This window comes from Cynoglossus semilaevis, chromosome 9 (genome assembly GCF_000523025.1).
Source record: "Cynoglossus semilaevis isolate Cse_v1.0 chromosome 9, Cse_v1.0, whole genome shotgun sequence".
NCBI lineage: Eukaryota > Metazoa > Chordata > Actinopteri > Pleuronectiformes > Cynoglossidae > Cynoglossus > Cynoglossus semilaevis.
In genome coordinates this window covers 11,167,309-11,187,899 of record NC_024315.1, presented here as the reverse complement: position 1 = coordinate 11,187,899, position 20,591 = coordinate 11,167,309, and the positions used below count along the sequence as shown (strand labels likewise).

Genomic DNA, 20,591 nt, shown 5'->3' with positions numbered 1-20,591 from the left:
TTTATATATTAATAAAATGTGATTTAAATTTGAATATGTATATATATATATAATTAAAATACATATATATTTTTAAGAATACACTTATTTAAAAAAAACACGAAATAAGTGAGTGGCTGTGAGTGTGTGTGTGTGTGAGAGAGATGGTGTGTGTGTGTCTGCAGAGTGCTGAGTGTTTTGTTGGAAAGAAATAGTTTCAAATAAGGTCGAATGTTGATTTCCAGAGAACTGAGTCTGGGCCACACCCCCTGGTTTAACTACTGTGGACCTGTAGGCTGTCTGCAGTGGTGCCAGGTGCTGCCCAGTGTCCACAGTTTGGTTCAACGTTGACGTTGTAGCTTCCAGGACATATATCCAGTTTTATTTTGGTAACCATGTTTAATGTTGTTACTTCCTGTGTCTGTGATGACCTTCACCTGCCTGAAGGTGTCACACCTGTCCCTCATCACCTCTAATTCTGTCACTGCTGGATGTGTGGTCAACGCTGCTGTGTTCCTGCTGCTGGATTTATTTCTCCTTTCATTTTTAGCTTTTTCCTTCGAGTCTCATCTCATCCGCTCCAGAATTCACATCTTTTTCTCCATGCAAGACAAAATGTGAGGAAACTGAATTCCGACTGTATTTCTAACTTTCATTTTCCCCACAGAATCACTGATTTTCTCTATGGACTTTTGTCTGTGAGCTAAAATCACTGATTTTCTATGTGGACTTTGGTCTGAGCTGAAATCACAGTTTTTCTCTATGGACTTTGGTCTGAGAACCTAAATCATTGATTTTGTCTGTTGACTTTGGTCTGTGAACAAAAATCACTGTCTTCTCTATGGACTTTGTTCTGAGTGAAATCTTTGATTTTCTCTATGGACTTTCTGACTGAAAAGCACTTCCTGTAACCAGTGTGGCCTTGTACATTAACTGTCTAAACACCCAAAGGTGAATGAGAGCAGGGTTTTCTATTAAGTTTGACTTTTGCTGATAATCCCGTGACGGTCTCTTAGCAACGTGAACCGACTGGTAATTAAAATTAGGACAAAGAGTGAGTCGATAAAAATAATAAGAATTAATAACTTCATGATGGAGCGAAATGTTATTCATAGAAATCAGGAAACACGATTGTGTCATATTCGTGTGTGTGTGTTTTTTTTAATGCAAGAAAAAACTTGACAAAGAAAATGACAAAGATTTTTAAGTCAGGAAAATTTCATATAAATGTACAAAGATGAAGACGTTTAAAAATGAATCTTTAACATGAAGCCATTTAAGGTAAAATATATATATATATAAAAATACTAAAAATACAGATGCTGTTTTTTCCAACATGTTTTTTTTTAACAAAAAGATGATCACATTGTTTTGTTTTTTCCTTAGCAAACGGCTGCTGTTGATCCTGAACGACTGTTGATGCATCAACTTCACAGCTGCCACCACAGGTAATTACATATGACACACACAGAGGTCAAGTCTAATCACTCATCACGGACAATAACACCTGATTGGTCCGGCTGACTCCACCCCCTCCAAAGGTCCTTGGTTTCCACTTATTGTCTCATCATGAAATTTTTGTTTACTTTCCACACATGAAGAACTAACGAGTTCTGGTTTGCGGTTCCTAGAACTGTTCAGACAAATCAGTTCCGCATCTGTGTGAAAACAGTTCCACTTTGTATCCGGTGTCTCTTGTCTCGGTCGACGACAACGGTACCTGTCGCTCCGTCAACGCTGATTTACTTTTACCTCAGACTTAACGTTCAGTACCAGCACAGTCGCCCCCTGGTGACCGATGAGTATAAATGCTCCTTGTCTTTGGTTGAACGTGGTCGACCATCTTAATTTGCTGACAGTCTCTGCTCCGGTTGTTTTTGCATGATGTTTGGAAATTTAATCTGAATCAGCCCACTAACCACAGCCAATCAGAGGACGAGGGGGCGGAGTCCTGGCGCTGCAACCGGAGCAGTTAGCAGCAAATCATTCATCAAACAAAAGATAGAAGAGCAGGAAACAGGGATAAAATGTTGCTGTTGTCCATGTGAAGCCGAGCTCAAGAAGAAATCCAGGCTTAACAGATACATTCATCACTAATCTGTTTATATTTAGTCTGGGACTGAAACCCGAAGAGTTGCTCCAACAGAGACAGTCACAAAACGACATAGAACACAGGTGATCTGTCAAAAGATGTTACGAGATCTTCAACATTTCCTCTCAAAGTCCTTACCTTTTTCTAAATTATGTTTTTACGTTTTATGATTAACCATCAGGCACAATCAGGTCTGTGGTTCAATTCCCAGCTCCAACATTTCAACATTGGACTTAAAAATACACCAGGACCAAGGACAGAAATCCACAGGAGAGAGAACACAAACTGATCAGTAGCTGCTGTGGACGTCGGAACACCCGCTCACACACGCGAGTATCAGTAGTAAGAACACAAACTGCTGTGGACATCGGAACACTCGCTCACACACGCGAGTATCAGTAGTAAGAACACAATTCAGTCGGACTACAAGGGTTAAAAAAAAAAACAATCAAGAAGGGGAAACAACAGGTTAAAAGTAGACGACCACTGCAAAAAAACAAAAAAAAAAAAAAAAACAGAAAATGATGGAAGTAGAGAAACAAAGCACGGTGACACTGAAGATAGAAGAAGAAATCAGATCAGGACACCAGTTGAACTATTCATAAAACTCCAACAACCGCTCATTCGTCCGAAGGATAAGATGCAACCAAAGAATACATTTGAATATCAACAAGAACGGTGAAAAAAGAAACGTCAAGGCAGACATGGTCCCTGAGGTAAAAGGCAGGAGAATTCTGCCATATCTGACCAAAAGAATCAAATGTAGAACCATAAACATTCAGCAACCTGGATCTCCATCCTGTAGGAGCGTCCACTCAGTGGAGACACGGTTCAAGAACTACGCCTTTGTAAAAAGCACACACATTTGTCTCAGTGTGGTCTGTGATGGACCGGAGAACTGTCCAGGGTGTGGCCCCGCCCCCAACTGGGATCGACTGCGGCAGTAGAAGACAAATTAATGAAACAATGGAGATTAGAGCCCATCTTAGGGACGTGACTTCAGGACCAACTCCTCGTCCAAACTGTCCACTGTGGTTCTGCTGAACTCCACTGTAACCTGCTCCCAGTGAAGTAGTAGAACTGTGACAAAAGTACTTTGGTGAAACACGTCCTTTTAAACTTGTTGACAAGTTTAAAAGCCAGAGCGATGAGCAGAGTCACCTTAAAAGTGGACACTCTGAGGTGAAAAAGATTTTTTATTTTTTTCCCCTGTCTTCTTTATGACCTAGCAGCAGAAAGTGTTCTCACCTCCTTCCTCTCCTTCATCCTGTCCTTTTTATAAAACCCTTCAGCTTTTGATCCGATTCCCAAAGGTTGACCGCGAGACCCTAATCCACTTTTCTCTCCTTACTTCCTGCCCGGGGCCCCTGAGGTTGGCCCTGAGGCAGCATAAAAGTCAATCATGTGGCTGTGAGTGTAGTCCGGCGGTTTCTGTGGGACCATAAAGGAGCAGAGCAGTGGCCAGAAAGACTGTGGAGCCACGGGACCCGAAGAGGGATCTTCTTGTTAGGCATTAATCAGCAGCTGGTTCTGTCTGGATGGTTCTAACATGGACTTCCTGTCAGTTTCACACATGTTCCTCTGCTGCTCTGTGCGTTCCGAGAGCGGGTGGGTTCAGCCCGACTCCAGCACAAGACCAGCGGTGACGTGTGTGTGTGTGTAGGTGTGTGTGTGTGAGAGTGGAAGATAAAAACTACCTGCGGACTGATCCTTTAGTACCAGGACTAAGTCAGTTCTCTCTGTCAGTATGACCTTTGACCTGGGGCGATTAACTGCTACTTCCGCTTAGTCAGTCAGTCAGATCATGAGTTAGTCAGTCTGTTAATTAATTTGTTGATCAGTTAATTAGGCAGTAACGTGACATCACCATGGTCTGGATCCTTGAAGGTCTCAGTAGATTTTTTTATTCTTATGAATGGAAAATAAAACACCCAGAGAGTAAGAAATGAGGTAGAGGTGAGAGGAGGAGCTGAACCTTCCCACAGGTGCCAGGTCACAGACACCGAGCACAGACCACGCTCTGATTGGTTGAACTTGTCCTGAATTATTTCCCGTTTTCCCCTGAATACCGTCAACATTGACACAGTAAGGAGAGAGGAACATGATGACGGTCGGACCACGGCCCTGACACTGTAGTTAGTCCTGCAGAAACCACACACACACACACACACACACACACACACACACATGAAAGAACATGAATACACAGCAACACATAAAGTCTCTCATTGACACACACATACACAAATGGACACAGATATTCACACACACACATACAGTAGATAGTCTCTCTCTCACACACACACACACACACACACACACGGCTTTGTTCTGGAGACTCTGGTTTGAACCTTTTAGCCTTGGTTGCTATGGTGAAAGAGCACAATGAACGAAACTGTTAGGACACGCGCACACACACACACACACACACACACACACAGTGTAAACTGAATTATCCATATGATCTTTCAGAAATCTAGGCACACAACGACAAAAACAAACATGTGGACGGAGCTGTTGACTCATTTCTATTTATTCCTTTGCTTCATCTGTTTTTTCATGTTTGTTTGTTTTTTTTTCCACTGCTGCTCCTACTGTCGCTGTCCCTTCTGCTGATGTTACTCCTGTTACCGCTGCTGTTACAGTGTTACACTGTCATCCATGTTACTGATCTTACTGATGATGCTGTGTCGTGCGGATGTCGCGTCTGAGGAAGTTGGTAGAGTTTGGCCTGAGTGTTGGCAAACAGGTGGAAGAGCAAGTCTGTCTGTCTGTAGGTCGGTCAGTCGGTCTGTGTCTGTAGGTCGGTCTGTCGGTCAGTCTGTCTGTCGCATCGGTCTGTCTGTCTGTAGGTCGGTCAGTCGGTCTGTGTCTGTAGGTCGGTCTGTCGGTCAGTCTGTCTGTCGGTCGGGGGCGGTTGGTCGGTCTGTCTGTCTTCCTTCCATCTCAGTGATTCTAAAGGCAGTAATCTAAACAGGACCGTGAACCACTGTAGTTTTATCATTTCTACGGTTTTTAAATATTTCTTAAACGGTGAAACGGTCACATCTACGCAAAGTGTTTTATCTGGAGTGTTTGGTTAAAAAAACCTCTTGGTTTAATGCTGGACTGAGCTGAACCTGGGAATCAAACCTCCTAGCGCTGCTGCTGCTGCTGCGTGCGCGTGTGTGTTTGTGTGTGTCCCGTGTGGACTCATCATTGTTAGAACTAATTAGAGCAGCAATGGAGCTGAGGGAGAGAGGAGATGTGAACTGGGACATACTCCTGGAACCGATCCTTCATTTATCAGCGGCTGTGGAGCCAAAGCGTCGCTCGCTCTGCTCCTGACGACGACATTAATATGGTTCAACGAGCGTCAGGTCCCAGGATGCAGCAGGAGATGCTCCTGTTTTTTTTTTTTTTTTGGTTTTTTTTACACTCACATTAGCAAATGTGAAGATTTAAAAGCTGAATCTTCTCCTGCTGCTCACACAGATGAAGGTCAGCTTTTGTTCCTGGGGGTGGGACACAGGTTCTGACTTTGAGGTTTCCTGCTCCTGGGGGAATTCTGGCAGAATTCCTGCTCTGATCTGAAGGTCTCTGCTATTCTCCAGTCCACAAACGTGTCAAAGTGTCCTTGTCCGACTGCCCGGAGGCTGAGCTTCACTGCTATCACTCCATTTTTCACTCACCGCCATCCTGCTGAGAACTCACAGAGGTGTTGGAATAAGGTTAGCTGGGAAATTCCTGGAAACCCCTTAAAATTAAAGTTAAAGAGGTAAAGTGTCAAAACAAACTTTTTCAACGAGGGGGACGTTCCAGCAGCTTAGTCAAAGTTAATGATCATGTGAACTGGGAATAAACAACAACTGTTTTAATTCAAATACCAGAGGTACAGGAACGGCAGAGCTCCCTAATAAAGGTGCTCCTCCCGGGCTCTTGTAAGACAGAAAACTACTAGCTGCTAATGCTATATTCCTCTCTCTGTCTGGGCCTTCTGTTTGTTTTGTTTCTTTTTTTGTAAAGAAGTCTAAAAACACAAAAAATGTTTTTGCTAACTTCAAGTTGTTCAGGCTTTTTTTTTTAGCTAAACGTTAGCTGGAGCTAACATTTAGCTCTGTTCTAAACCTTTTTTTTTGTTCGGGTACATCAACCTAAATCAGTCTGAGACCACAATATGTAGTTAAAGACTGGTCAGGCATTTAAGGAAGCGCCGACCACCATAAGGGACGTTCGTATTGCGCTGTGTTCGGGTTCAAAGGTCAAGGTCAGAGGAGAGCTGGAGGTCAACGAGTTTGTTTGATTTGGGGGGTTTTTATATAAATGTTAGAGTCAGTGTTGGAGAGAAGTTAGAACTGTAATCACTGATAACCTTCCTTCTGTCCTCATATACACACACACAAAACGCACACACACACACACACACACACACCCTCTCAGTGTCTGTGTCCAGATGCTGAAACCAGATGCTTTCCTTCAGACTGCAGGCGCCTCTGATGGTGACAGGGAGAACACGCACACACAGGGGCACACACACACACACACACACACCGTTTTTCTGTGTGTAATACAAATACATCTTTTTAATCACTTCCTGTGTCCATGTGTTTAAGAAGTGAAACTATATCTGCAGGTGTATTTTCACATCAGCGTGTTTTCAGTTTTTCCGTTTATTTTATTTTTGTCTCTCTTTTTAAATAATTCAAATAATTTAAAAAAAAATCATTTTGTCCTCTTCTTTTGTACACAACATATTTGTGAGATGTAGAAAATTTCATGTCCAAAGATGAAAGACAGTGAAGAACGTCACACAAACATAGGTTTGTGTTTGATCCATGTCACAGTATAATGAATAACGCCTCCGTTTCACGTGCAGTTTATTAAATCAACTCTAAAACTAATATAAAAATAAATAAAATAAAATAATAAAATAATAAAATGAACTGACTCATTGTTCCTTATAGTATAGGATATCTTTTGCATCATTTTGCTTGTAGAAAACTTTATAAGAACTCTAGATTTTTAAATCACTCTTTATTCCGAAGTTCAAGGAGAAAATCGGGGATTTTAATGCTGTGGTCCACCGCTGCCTCCTGTGGTCAGGAGTCTCAGAATGACCAATTTTAACTTATTTTTAGAGGCAGATTTGAAGCTAAGATTATAAGTTAAAATCACTGATTTTCTCCCTGGAGTTTGGTCTGTGAGGTGTCGGTGAAGTGCAGTGTGGGAGATTATTTTAAATTACAGAGACATTCATTTTCTCATATAGTCCTTTAAATACGAGTGTGTTTTTAACCCCAGTGAGAGCTCAGATTTAATATTTATAAAAAAGAATCAAATCCTGGTCAGAGAATCAGCCGTGGGTGACCTCACATGACCTCAGAGGTTGTCATGGCAGCATCAGCCTGAATTTTTACCCACAGTACATCACTGCTCCATTACAGTGCAGTGTAATTTATTCATGAAACCATCACTTTACAGACCTGTGTGTGTGTGTGTGTGTGTGAGAGAGAGAGAGAGAGGGAGAGAGAGAGAGAGAAGTGATGACTTTGTCATTTATGCTGTTCTACCAGGGATAAAACAAACAAGTGTAAACAGGAGAATGGCCATTAATTGATGGATTCTGGCATCTTTCTAAAATTTTGACTAAAAAATATATATTAACATATTTTAAAAGTACTAGTCCCATAATTTGTTTTCCACAACCTTTAACAATGTTCATACTGTATATATCAGGACTCCATTTACATGTGTATTTATTTTTAATAATCTTTTTTTCATTTCAAACTAAAACAATCAGAGGAATTAAAAAAAAGCAAATCTGAGAATTAAGTCAGAAAACTGTCTTGATTTTTTTTATTTATTTTTTTTCAAGCTCATTAGTTTTTTTTTTGTTTTTGTTTGTTTGTTTGTTTTTTGTCTTAGTCTAATTGGTGAATGTATAATAAACATGGGATGCATTTTTTGGAGGGGAATAAATATAAACTCATTAATAAAACATAAACATGTTTTAAATTTGGTAATTAAATCAATTTACATTTGAATTGTATTGAAATTAAACACAATGTAAATAGTTTAGGAAACACGTACTCAATAAAATAATTCTCAAACATTATAAATGTAACATTTTTATGTATAACATGTATAAATTAATAAAAATATCAAAGTGTATTTGGCTAATGTCATTTTCACCAAACGTTTTTTTTTTTTTTTTTTTGGTTCCTTGTCATCAGTCCTATTTTTGTGGAGATCCCTTTGTTGTTTAACCATTACTTAACTATAAATCATTTTATTTTAGGAATCCGTTTTTCACCCAAAGCTGCATTTCTGGTTAGTTTAGATGTGTGTTGTTTTAAAGTGTAGCAGTAGTTCAGTAAACAATGTTTTTTTTGTTCATTATTGAGTTAAGACTCATATGAGGCCATCAGAATCAGAGCCGTTGTGATCCTGACCTTGATTCTTAGTCCAGATTCGACCACGTGCACTTGCAACATAGTGCATGTGTTGCAGGCACGCAGGATGGGGGCACCAATAAAGGCCCGTCGCCATGGTGATGAAATAACCAGAGTAGGTAAATAACTGAGACAAATTGCTTTTTTTCCTACAAGCAAATAAAGTGATAAAAGCTGAATAGAAGGGAGTGAATGTAAGCAGCAGGTGAAAAAAAAAAAACACTGGTTCATGGTCAGAGCGGCAGCCGTCAATAAATCTCGCCATAATTATGTGCAGACACTCGGTCTAATCCAGTCATAAACCAGTGTTTATTCAATACTGAAATGAAACTGATTAAAGGTGAAAATGACTAATTCACACTCTGAGAGAGGCTCAGGGTTAATGAGGCTCAAATCTTTGTATTCCTCATTTAAACGTCTCCATTTTAGGCCAAATGCTGGACAACTCAGAAGGTTACGGAGCTTTAACCTCCATCAGGGTTAAAGCTCAACAGCAGTTTTACAGCATTGGCCAAAGGTTAAAAATAAATTGCATAATATATATATATATATATATAGTGTGTATATGGCTGTGTGTATATATATATATATTGTTGTTAGATATAAGCTCTAAGGGAGATGAAAAGTAAACAGTGAAGTAGCTAAATGTTGGCCTTTAGCCCACTGTACTTGGGAAAACAGTACAGTACACACGTATCCAGTACAAAGAAAATTTGTCCATGTAAAGTTTGCAGTTTTCTTCAGCTGTCCTCATATGCATGTAGCTAACCTTCTCTGGCCTGCAGATGTCGCTAAGTACACAGTTCAAGCCCTCTTCCACGATTCACACATACTGTTTCTTGTAGCATGGTTTTGTAGGATCCCGTAAACCAGGTTAGAACTCTTTATTTCCCTGGATGTAAGAAATAAACATTCAAGACAATTGTCTCGTAGCATGCTATCGCCAAACTAGCCTCTAGCGTTTTAGCAGTGCCTTAGGGGCACATCGTAGCGTATTAGCAGCCAGTTAGTGCCACGGTAGCACATAGTCCGTAACTTTGCTCATCAGTCTTCTCCGAGGCTAACTCCGTTACAAACAGTTTGATTACATAAAACACGTGTTGATGAAGACAACGCTGAGTTAAGCATGTTTTTTGTAGCATTAATAAATGTTTTCTCTCTTTTCAGGATTGACCCTCAAACATCCTCTGGTCAGTGAAGCTTCCCTGTACAACCAGTAGATTTGGTGAGTTGCCCCCCCCACTCTCCCTGTTTGATTCACCGTCACTGCTGTCATTACAACACAGAAGAAAGTCAAATTTCTAAACTTTTTTCAGTGTTGTTTGCTGTTCTTGTTGATATTAATGTTTAGCAGAAAATTGTACAAGCCTTGCAATATTACACATTATACTATAATCTAATCATTTAATCTTTATGTTTGTCTTGCAATATTACACATTACACTATAATCTAATCATTTAATCTTTATGCATAATTTATATATATAAATCTAATTCTAAAGTTGGTCTAAAAGTTCTAATATTGAATCTCCTTATATCCTCTTCTCATACTTTTTTTTACCCTATCTCCAACCATTATCTCTAATCCCATTGGTCCCTATTTCAAACCCTAATCTCTAATCCCAATTAGTGCTAACCCCAATCTCGAATGTAGAGTTCTTAATTGAAATCCTCTGTCGCTGTAAAATCCACACGTCGTCCTTGGACAAAGACACGGAGGCTGTCTGAGCAGCAGGAGCCCAGTTGGATGTTTTTTCTCTCGGAGTTTTCTGACAGTTTTCCTTTGTTTTGGACAGCAGAGATAATTGAGCAGGCACCGGAGTCTTAAAGGAAGAATCCAAGATTTTTTGGAGAAGACATTGGTGCTTCTGTGACATCATTCGTGTTCACTCAGTCGCTTCATTATTTCAGTTCATTTTTCCACTTTTTAGTTGTTTGTTATTCCTCCCTGTATCCTGTTGGAGTCTTTCGCTCAGCATCTCTCCTGCAGCAGAGGAGAATTATTCCTAATGATCCCTGATTAGGCCATTCTTTTCACAGTATGGGACAGAGCAGGAAGAAAGCTGCTCTGTAATTTCAACACGTGCAGTGGAGCCATGATTGTCATCAATAACACAAAAACAACAAGTGAGGAAGTCAGAATGAGCCGAATGTAGAATGCGCGTGTGCGTGTGTTTGTGTGTGGATACATGCGTGTGGTGGAGGTATACGGGAAGGTAGCTCGGCATGTCTTCTCTTTTCCAAAAAATGTAAATAGCTAAAAAAAATAATGTCATTAATTACAGTGCAATATAAATAGCTAAAAAAATAATGTCATTAATTACAGTGCAAAACCATTGAAGCTGTATGAGTGTGTGTGTGTGTGTGTGTTGGTTCATCTGTATGAGTGACGTTAAATCAAGCACACACTAACAGTTCGGCGTCAGGTCAGTGCCATCAACAGCAGCGTCATCATAAAAAAGTAGCAAGTAAATCTAATAATCATAAAGTAAATAAATAAAACGGTGTGTGTCGAATGCTCTGAGCTGTGAAACCGTGTCGGACATAAACGGTGTTTGATTCACAGTCACATTCATCCTGACACTGTTATTATTTTTTACATTACCCTATTTTATTGCCGTGCAGAAAACAGTCGTAGCAGCAATAAACCTCAGGGTTCACACGTTTGTAAATCTGACTCTGGATCAGTCGGGGCCTCACCAGTCCTGAACCTCATGACATAACGCACGTATTTAAAGGTGGTAACAGGGTTCTTCTAACAAACAACCCCATCTGACTGTGCACACTATTATTATTATTATTATTATTATTATTATTATTATTATTATTATTATTATTATTATTATTATTATTATTATTATATCTATTGTTGTTGTGGATGACTGAAGCTCATTATAATCATCCCTAAAACAGCACATATTTTGTCGTCTAATTACAGTAAGAAAGTGACATCCTCACCTTAAATCACGTGGCAAACTTAAGGTCCGCGGGCCAAATGTGGCCCGACAACACATTTTGTTTGGCCCGAGGGATCTTAAACAGCATTTGCCTTATAATAAAGTCAGTGATACTACGTTTTTTAACCTGGTGAATTTAAATAAAATAATAATAATCAATTGTAGAAACATTTATTAATACATTATGGAGGAGTTAAAACTATACGGTCTTACAGTTACAACTGGTCCTTCAAGGGGAGCCGTATTGCTGATGTGGCCCTCTGGTGAAAATGAGTTTTGACTGCTCTGCCCTAAATCATTTTAGTTTTTTATGCAGTCATCATTCATGTGAAGGAACGCCATCCTGAGATTTCTTGTCTGTCTACTGCAGTATCATCATCAAGTCTGTAATCCCTCTATTCCATTCTCTTCGGCTCACCTTCATCTCGGGCCTCCTTCCTATTTTCTTTCCTTGTGTTTATTCTTTTCCATCCTCTCCCTTATTGTATGTCCATCTCATCCCAGGCCTTGTCCAAGATGAGTTCACGAGTTCAAATCCACAACAGGGATTATCTTCATCTCCTTTTCTAATCCCCTGTTCTGCTCGGGATTAAAACTGTCACTGAGGGATGTCGCACAAGCGGACAGCTGCAACGATGTCAGCGGTGACAGAGTGACAGAGTGACAGAGTGACAAGCAGCCATGAAGATGTGAAGTGAACCGACAGATGAGATGAAGTTCACAACGTCTTCATGACTCTGTGCTTGTTCTGTGGGTAAAAGGCTGTGCTGGAGTTGGTTCCTCCTGAGTTTAAAATTATTCATTTGGTCTACGTCATCATCAGTCATTCATTCTCCTGATCCTGAAGAAACTTTTATTTTCTTTTTTATTCCTATATCCAAATACAATCATTTGTATTTTATTTGACATATGTTCCCTGGACTGACCATTGATGGATCGCTGTTCTTGAGCCTTTTGTAATTTGTATTTATTGTTGTTGTATCTTTGTTCCTTCCTCTTTTATCTCCTTCTGTCCTATTCCCTTCTGTCGTCTATATAGTGGCAGCAGCAGCAGCAGCAGCAGCAGCAGCAGCAGCATGGCCTGAGTGTTTGATTACAACAGAGAAATGATGGAAGTGAAAGAGCGACGTCCCTACTGCTCACTCAACAAGAGCCGCAAAGACCAGGAGCAACTTTATACTGGTGTGTCTATACAACCTGGGTCTTAACAATCACTGAGTCGTCTCTACGTGCACTGAGCATGTACACACTAAGTCTATACACCACTGAGACAGGTGTGTGTGCATGCATGTTTGTGTGTGTGTGTTTTAGGATCTTCAGTGGACAGTGAAGACAACAGTTCTCAGGGACTCCGGGTTCCCACACAGAAATCCTACTCATCCAGTGAAACACTGAAGGCTTTTGATCAACACCAGGACCAGACCAGGTTGGTTGGCCTGGGACGAGATGGAAAGAGAGAGAGAGAAGGAACAGGGAGAGCTAAAACTAATTTAACAGGAAAATATTTGACAGCTTAAAGAACATCAAGAGGCCAGTTTGTTTAGTTTATTGTTAGTCCCTGAATAGCGACAACAGATTACATGCTGGCTAAATTTTGTCGAGAAGCTACATATGGAAATGTTAGCTTTAGGTTAAATATTCGAAGCTAAGACTAACCAAGATGTTAGCTTGGAGATAGGCAGGAAGAAATCCCACGATTATGCAAAAATGTCAATCATAGAATTTTACAAGGTTAGCTAAAAGAATTAACAAGGGTTAGTGCAGGGGCTCAGATGGGATTTTTGAGCAAATGATTTCAACCCAATTAGTTATTTGTGTGTAATTCGGCCTTTAACTAGCACCCAAATACTTACTTTCAAAATAGCCTATGAGCCAATGGTTTGCACTAAAAATAATTGAATTAATTAATTATTTGAAAAAAAAAAACAATAATAATGAACACTTGAATGAATTATGAACACAAACCAAATAAAAAATAAGTTCGTATGCTGTACATGAAATTCACATTTATAAATGAAAGAAGTTGTATTATAAGGATTTGCCTTCGGTGCAACCAAACAAATCTACTGCCTAGATTATAAAATAGAGGAATAATAAGCATGTGTAATGCAAAAATACTATATATATATATATATATATACGTGAGCAGGAGTCAGTGATATCCAAACTCGGGTGCTAAAGTTTCCGACATTCATGCACAACTCGAATGCACCATTAATTGTACCACGTGTGTCGTACAAACATTACTCCTCTGTGGTGTTTGTCGCCTTACGCAGGGACAGTGGGGGGTGAGGATGGGGGTCACTATGGTTCTGAGAGGGTCATGTCCCCCTCCGTCCCTAGTGCCGTCTGCGCCCATGGGTTAGCCTATGGTTAGCATACGTTAAAAGCAGGGCAAACGTAAAGGTAAGTGACGGAAATACAACGTACGTAATGAGTCATTGGATAAGTAAATATAAGGGATAGCATTAGATAAACAATCAACAAAGAAGAGAAAAGGTTAAAAATAGAAAAAGATGCAAAGAGGCGACAACCGGCTTCTGCGTCTGTTTGTAAATGAGGACAAAGCACTGCGAGGGATATAAATAAACGCAACGAAGATTTAATAGATTAAATAAAAACATATCTAAGGTTTTTAAATAATACTTCACAGCTGTCATTAAATGAATGAAAACCTTACACATTAATTAGAGCAGTGACATTGTTGTGTTCACTGACAGGTTACTGTACGGAACCAACAGAGGACACAGGGACATGGTTCACCGAGAACAGGACGACTACGACAGAGCAGGTGACAGGCCACACGGGGGCGCTTAATCTTCCCCACCGAAGTCCATAGGGAAAATCAGTGATTTTAGCTCACAGGCCAAAGTCCATAAAGAAAATCTGTGATTTTAGCTCACAGAGTCTCAGTAGCCGTGCACACACTCTTGCCTCCATCACTAATTGTGCTTTTTTTTTGTGACCATACAGCAGCCATATCTCTGATAATCACTGATTTTCTCCATGGAGTTTTGTCTGTGAACTAAAATCATTAATTTTCTCGTATGGACTTTGTGGTGTTTGCGAACGTCAGTTCCCTGTGATGAAATATCTCATTATTTGCTTCCCGTTGGTTTGCATCTGAACTAAATTTAGGGCTCTAAACACAGTTGTCTTTAAGATGAAACAGCTGCTGGTGTAAATCAGCTCCTCAGGTCACGAACCTGCGAGACAAGAGCCACAATATTCGACAAATGTGTAATGACCTAAACATCTCATCATGTCTGATTTTTCACTGCCTGACTGTTTAGAAGCTCATTTTAATAAAACATAAGGGAGGCAGAGATTTTCTCTTCTCTCTTCATCTGTCACGGTGATTTTATTTTTTCATTTGTAATTTGTCAAAGACAAAATGATTATTTTTGTGTGTTTTCTGCATATAATTATACAGATTTGCATGTAATATAACATTATACTAGCTCTGTTTACATGGGACTTTTCTGTCCCTTCATCTATCTATCTACCCACCCATCCATCCATCCAGCCATTCACAACAGGTTTATGAATTAATCTCTTTCCTCCATCGTATGAATTTTGCCAGGTCAGCACTTCAGTTTGCGACAGCTGGGCATCTGTGAGCCTCCCTCACGCCGAGGATTGACCTTCTGCTCCGACATTGGCCTCCCGCACCGTGGGTTCTCAGTGGGCACGGGCCAGGACCTGGACTCGGAGACTCAGGCGGTGATGTCACCAGAGCGGGCCATGAGGCTGTGGGGCCGTGGAGGTTTGGGGAAATCATCTGGGAGGAGTTCCTGCCTGTCCAGCCGATCCAACTCCGCGTTGACGCTGACGGACACAGAGCACGAGAACAAGTCGGACAGCGACAACGGTAGGACTAACTTTTTTTTTTTTTTTACCTCTTTTCCTGTTGAGACCCCCTGTTCTGACCAATCATTTAACGGCTGCAGAGTGCGAACTCTCCTTCAGCTCTACTTTCCACCGTCGCCTCTCAATCCAGCTCTTTGAAAAGTCCAATTCTGCTCACAGAAGCTAAAGTACATTCTACCTCCTGGCAGTTCTGCCGTACGGATGAATACAATTTAAATATTCTCCAAGCCCCTCCGTTTTTTTTTTATTGTGCCTGGCAGCGCCGTCTCTTGAATCCTTTGTCCAACATTTCTCTGCTCTGCTCGTGTCTAAACACATCAACCTTCTCTTCTCTTTTATCTCCAAACGGTCCAGTTGTGTAAAGTCTATTTATAATCAGATAGTAACGGTTCAAACAAATGAACATTTTCTTTTTAATCAAGGCTGTATGTATTGCATACACACTAAAACACAAACACACACACGCACACACACAGATTACATTAGCAGGCTGTAATTAACAGATAAAACGCTGAGTCCTATTTTTTTTTCCTTTATTATCCTTGAGGAATGACATCCTGTTGTTAGATGTCGCTTCACTGGAGGATTTTCATCTGTGAAACTGTGTGTGTACGTGTGTGTGTGTGTGTGTAAAAGTGTAAAACCCCCTTTCATCAACTTATCTCTGGGTTCTAAATCTTTCTAGCATTTCTGATCATATATTTACTCCCTTTTTTTGACCAACTTTGTTTTTTTCTTTCAACTACTTGTGTTTTTTTGGTTTAACTAATTAAGCTTTCATCTCAGGTGACAACTAATTATGCTAAATTATGGCAGGTTTTTTTTCCCCCGCATTTGCAGCTGTTCTGGTGGAACCCTCCTCCACCTAGTGCTCCGATCTCCTTATTGTTGGTTTATCTTTTCCTGACTCATCAGCTGTAGTTAAAGACTGCATCAGAATGTCGAGACTAATGTGATCTGGAGCAGCAGGTCTGAGTGAAATCCACCGAGAAAAAGAGGAGGAAAGTACAGGTGTCAGGAGTAGGAGAGAGAAGTAAAAAAAACATGGAGGAGGAGTGTTGTTATACACCCTTGTTTGTTTTTAAAAGATGCTGAGAGAACTCAAAGACAGACAGTTCTCCATCCTGTCAGCTTAATGCCGCTGTCTCAAAAGCGGTAGCTTCCAGAAGATGTGCCACAAGGCTTATCAGTGGAAACAAATACGGTCCCTGCTCTGGTTCCTGGTTGCTGGGTCTAATTCACCAGATGTAAACAGATATCTGTGGATGTACTGTGGCCAGGTCTGTGTGTGACACTGCTGGAGTCAAAATTCTATTTGAAGTGAAGGATGAGTCACGGTTCAGCGAGTCCGATCTCCAACCAGCTCTGCTATAACATAAATAAAGGTCATCATTCATTTTCTCATTTATTCGCCTCATAAATGTCTGACACACGTGAGAAACGGTGTGCTTTAGAAAACTGAATTTATAAACTTGGAGATAAGGATGATGATGATGATGATAAAGACAATGATGATGATGATGTTGATGATGATGCTGGGGATTAGATTCATAATGATGATGACGGTGATGAATGTGACGTGATGACGACGACGACGACCTGTGCCCCTCCATACTCACGTGCGATCTAGATTTATTTCAGCCACTTGTTTTTCGCTGCACTCTCTACCTGTACATGTACTGTGTGAGCACTTGTGAGTGTTCATTTACTGAATGAGTCGTATATCAAGTAGTGGAGTGTACGCAAGTGTCTGTAACACATGTAAAAGGTTACAGTGTTAAGCAGCTTAGTGGAACAGAAGTGGATTACATGTGGAGTTGACACACAGTGAAATAATCGGGTTAATATTTTAGTTTGCAGTTTTTCTCTTTTTCCGCGTTCTCAGTCTTTTCTGTTAGAAAACTCTTTGTCCCACGGCGTGTTTTAGTGAATGACATGAAAACCGATTGATAATGCAGAGCTACTTGGTGGAGAAACCTGAACCTGGGATTAATGTGTGTGTAGTAAAAATCAGTACCAGGAACAGCTGTCAGCTGGAAGGTGGCAGAGACACAAACAGGAAGTAGACAGATGGAGACAGGAAATAGACAGATGGAGACAGACAGTGATGGATGGAGCTGTTTTTCCTCCCATTGAAATTCACCTGGGGTGAAACATCTCAGTGACTCCTGAAGGGAACTCGACAATCCAAAGGGGTCCGAATCTGGACGATGACGAGAAAATAATGGTATTGATGTTGAGAATGATGATGATAATGATGGATGTGATGATGATGATGACAATGATAATGACAAATGCTACGATAATAATGACAATGGTGGTTGTGCTGAGAATACTGAGGATGATAGAGATGATAATCATTAGTGATGAAGAAGATATTGATAATAATGACCTTAATGATGGTGATGTGATAGAGATGTGGAGGAAGATGAGGAGGTGAGCAAGATTTATAATGGTAATAATATTAATTCTGATTGAGACGATGGTGATGATGATGATGATGATGATGAAGATGATGTCAATGGTGATAACAGTCATAACAATGATGATAGTTACGTCTATGGTTGTGATGTGATGGAGGTGATGAGGAGCACAACAATTCTAATAATAATAATGATGTAAATAATAATGTTTGGAATAGTGATGATGTTATATTACTCAAGTATAAACTGGACTTATCACAGTCGTCTGTCTCTGCTGCAGTGACCTGTGTACAGGTACATGCAGTTTAGCTGTGCGTACATGTACATGTGAGTGTGCATCGACTGAATATGTCATTTGCGATTTGTAGTTTAGTAAAATCATGAGTGAATAAGTTCTGTGCGTATATGTATGTATGTGTGTGTGGGGGGGGGGGGGGGGTGTGTCCCTCGCTTGTCTTTCAACAGCTGCTTGTTATTCTAAACAGCATTGTTTATTTGTAAGAACAAGTGTGTGTGTGTGTGTGTGTGTGTGTGTGTGTGTGTGTCATAAACACACACACACACACAGTAAACCCGGTACCCAGTGAACTACAATAATTACACAAAAAATATGAAATTCATAATTTTTTTTTTTTTTCCATTTTTGATTTTCGAATCTTTTTCTTCAGTGTCCTAATTCACCACCTCCCCTTTCATCAGTACCAACAGAACATTGGAACAGTTCTAATGGCTCATTCCAACAAAGAGGACTTTTAAACTCTTGGATCCATTTTATTGACTCTCTCTGCCTAACGGTCCTGGTACCATATTGTAGAAGAATGGTCCTGTTTGCCGTAGCTAGCACCAAGGACCGAGTCCCAAGAACTGTGGGACTTTTCACACACAGCTTCCTGATTGTCTTCATTTCAGTTTTAAAAAACCCGAGGACAAAAACAGTTCCACCACGGTGGGAACAACAACTGTTCAGCTGGTTCATAAAATCGTTCACGGTGTTTATCTATGTGTGTGTGTGTGTGTGTGTGTGTGCGTGCGTGCGCGCGAGCTTGTGTGTGTGAAAACCCAAGGTGAGAACTTGGATCCTTTTTCAAATACATCAGGTTCAGATTGTGTTTCATATCTGTCACATTGTAATAGGAGAGTTGATAAAGTGTGAGAAACACACACACACACGCAGAACTACACCCCCCCCCACACACACACACACTCACATATTAGTTCTCTTAATGTATTTCATTTATCCCAGGCCACACTGTAAACGACCTGTTTTTATTTTGGTTTTTTTCTCCGTTATCTAATGAACGCAGGCTCACACACACACACACACGCTCTGACACACACTCTAACACACACACACACACACAATCATTACATGTTGAACAGTGTAAGAATCAGATCAATAGTCGTGCTGCTCTTACAGGATCATTTGAACAGAGAAGCAAATTCTCTGACAAACACGACATCATTAGGACGTTACAGTCACCTCTGTCTCTGTCCACGCGTCTCTGTCCACGCGTCTCTGTCCATGTGTCTTTGTGACTATTTGTGTGAGTCTCCGTCTGCGCGCGCGTCCATATTTCAGTATCTGTGTCTTTGTGTGTATGACCATATATTTCAGTGGCCGTATCTGTGTCTTTGTGTGTATGACCATGTGTCTGGGTCTGTCTGGTCCGTCTTTGTCAGTGCCTGTGTCTGTGGGTCTGTGTTCATGTGAGTCGCTGTGAATGAGAGCGTCTGCTAAATGCACAAGTGTAAACAAATAGAAATGTTGGTCTCGGCGTCCTTGGGCCTGCGTCTACGGTGTTTGCGTCCTTTCATCTTTGTCTTTGTGTTAACCTACAGTCTTCGTCATTGTCAACTGGAGAATTGTTTACTTCTTCATTGTTCTGCAGCGTACACAGGACCCACAATGAACAATCGTTGACCAGGTTTTACAGAAAGGATTGAATCGATACAAACGTCCTTTTTATAAAATGCGTTTCGAGAAACAACATGGTTTTGCTTTATTTATTTGTTTATTGGTTTGTTTGTTTTTTCTGTTCTTGCCTCCTAGTCTGTGGTTACAGTCGTCACTCCGTGTTAAGGTTGGTCTGTAGTTACGGTCGTCACTTAGTGCACGTGTTAGCCTGCAGTTCCTAGCATTTCAGTCGACTCTGGTCAAAGACGTGTCAGTGAAACTGCAGATATTTGACCAATGTTTTGAGGACGGGACAGAGGACGGCGAGCTTCACTGCCGTCTCAGAACAGTCGACGTCGGTGAGTCTAGATTTCCTGACGAAGCGGTGAATTCCACCAGTTGACTCGTCTGTTTTTCACACTCACGCGGTGACATGTTAGCTTCTCCACAAAGTGAGTGATAGTGTGGCTGACCTCAGCATATGGACCTTCCACTCACAAACTTAACACACTCTCGCTGCCACACAAAGACACATCGCACACATAAACACACACACATGCAGTGAGTGTTGAAGGTTTTTTTGTTTTTTTGGGGGGTTTTTTTGTTTTTTTTCACATTATTCTCTTCTCCCTGCTCTTCGGTTTGGTCCAGACTCTCACTCCCACGATTCTTCACCCTTCTCTGTGTTTGGCAGCGTATCTCCTCGTATGGCTGCTAACAAATGTGATCACAGCAGCGTGTGTGTGTGTGTGTGTGTGTGTGCACGCCTGCACATGCTTGAGAAAGAGAGAGAGAGAGATACTGCTTATGGTTTAGAAATGTCTTGTCCATTATCTAATTGTGATGTAGAGCTGGGACAGCGACCCCTCCTGTATACAATGTATATAAAACAGTGTAAACCCACTTTGTTGTTTTAAATATAATGCTTGGCCATTTAAATAATACA

The 20,591-nt window shown here is 40.6% G+C and overlaps 1 protein-coding gene across 1 annotated transcript in view; it reads left to right on the top strand.

Annotated features, from left to right (window-relative positions):
• The first annotated feature begins 208 nt into the window (after positions 1–208).
• tenm3 (teneurin transmembrane protein 3) overlaps positions 209–20,591 on the top strand; it is a 70,762-nt gene continuing 50,379 nt past the window's right edge. The window contains 7 exon segments of the mRNA XM_025058499.1: positions 209–596; positions 1,366–1,427; positions 9,670–9,727; positions 12,498–12,640; positions 12,770–12,884; positions 14,179–14,249; positions 15,042–15,329. Coding sequence (XP_024914267.1) covers positions 12,565–12,640; positions 12,770–12,884; positions 14,179–14,249; positions 15,042–15,329 — 550 coding nt within the window. The 5' untranslated portion in view covers positions 209–596; positions 1,366–1,427; positions 9,670–9,727; positions 12,498–12,564.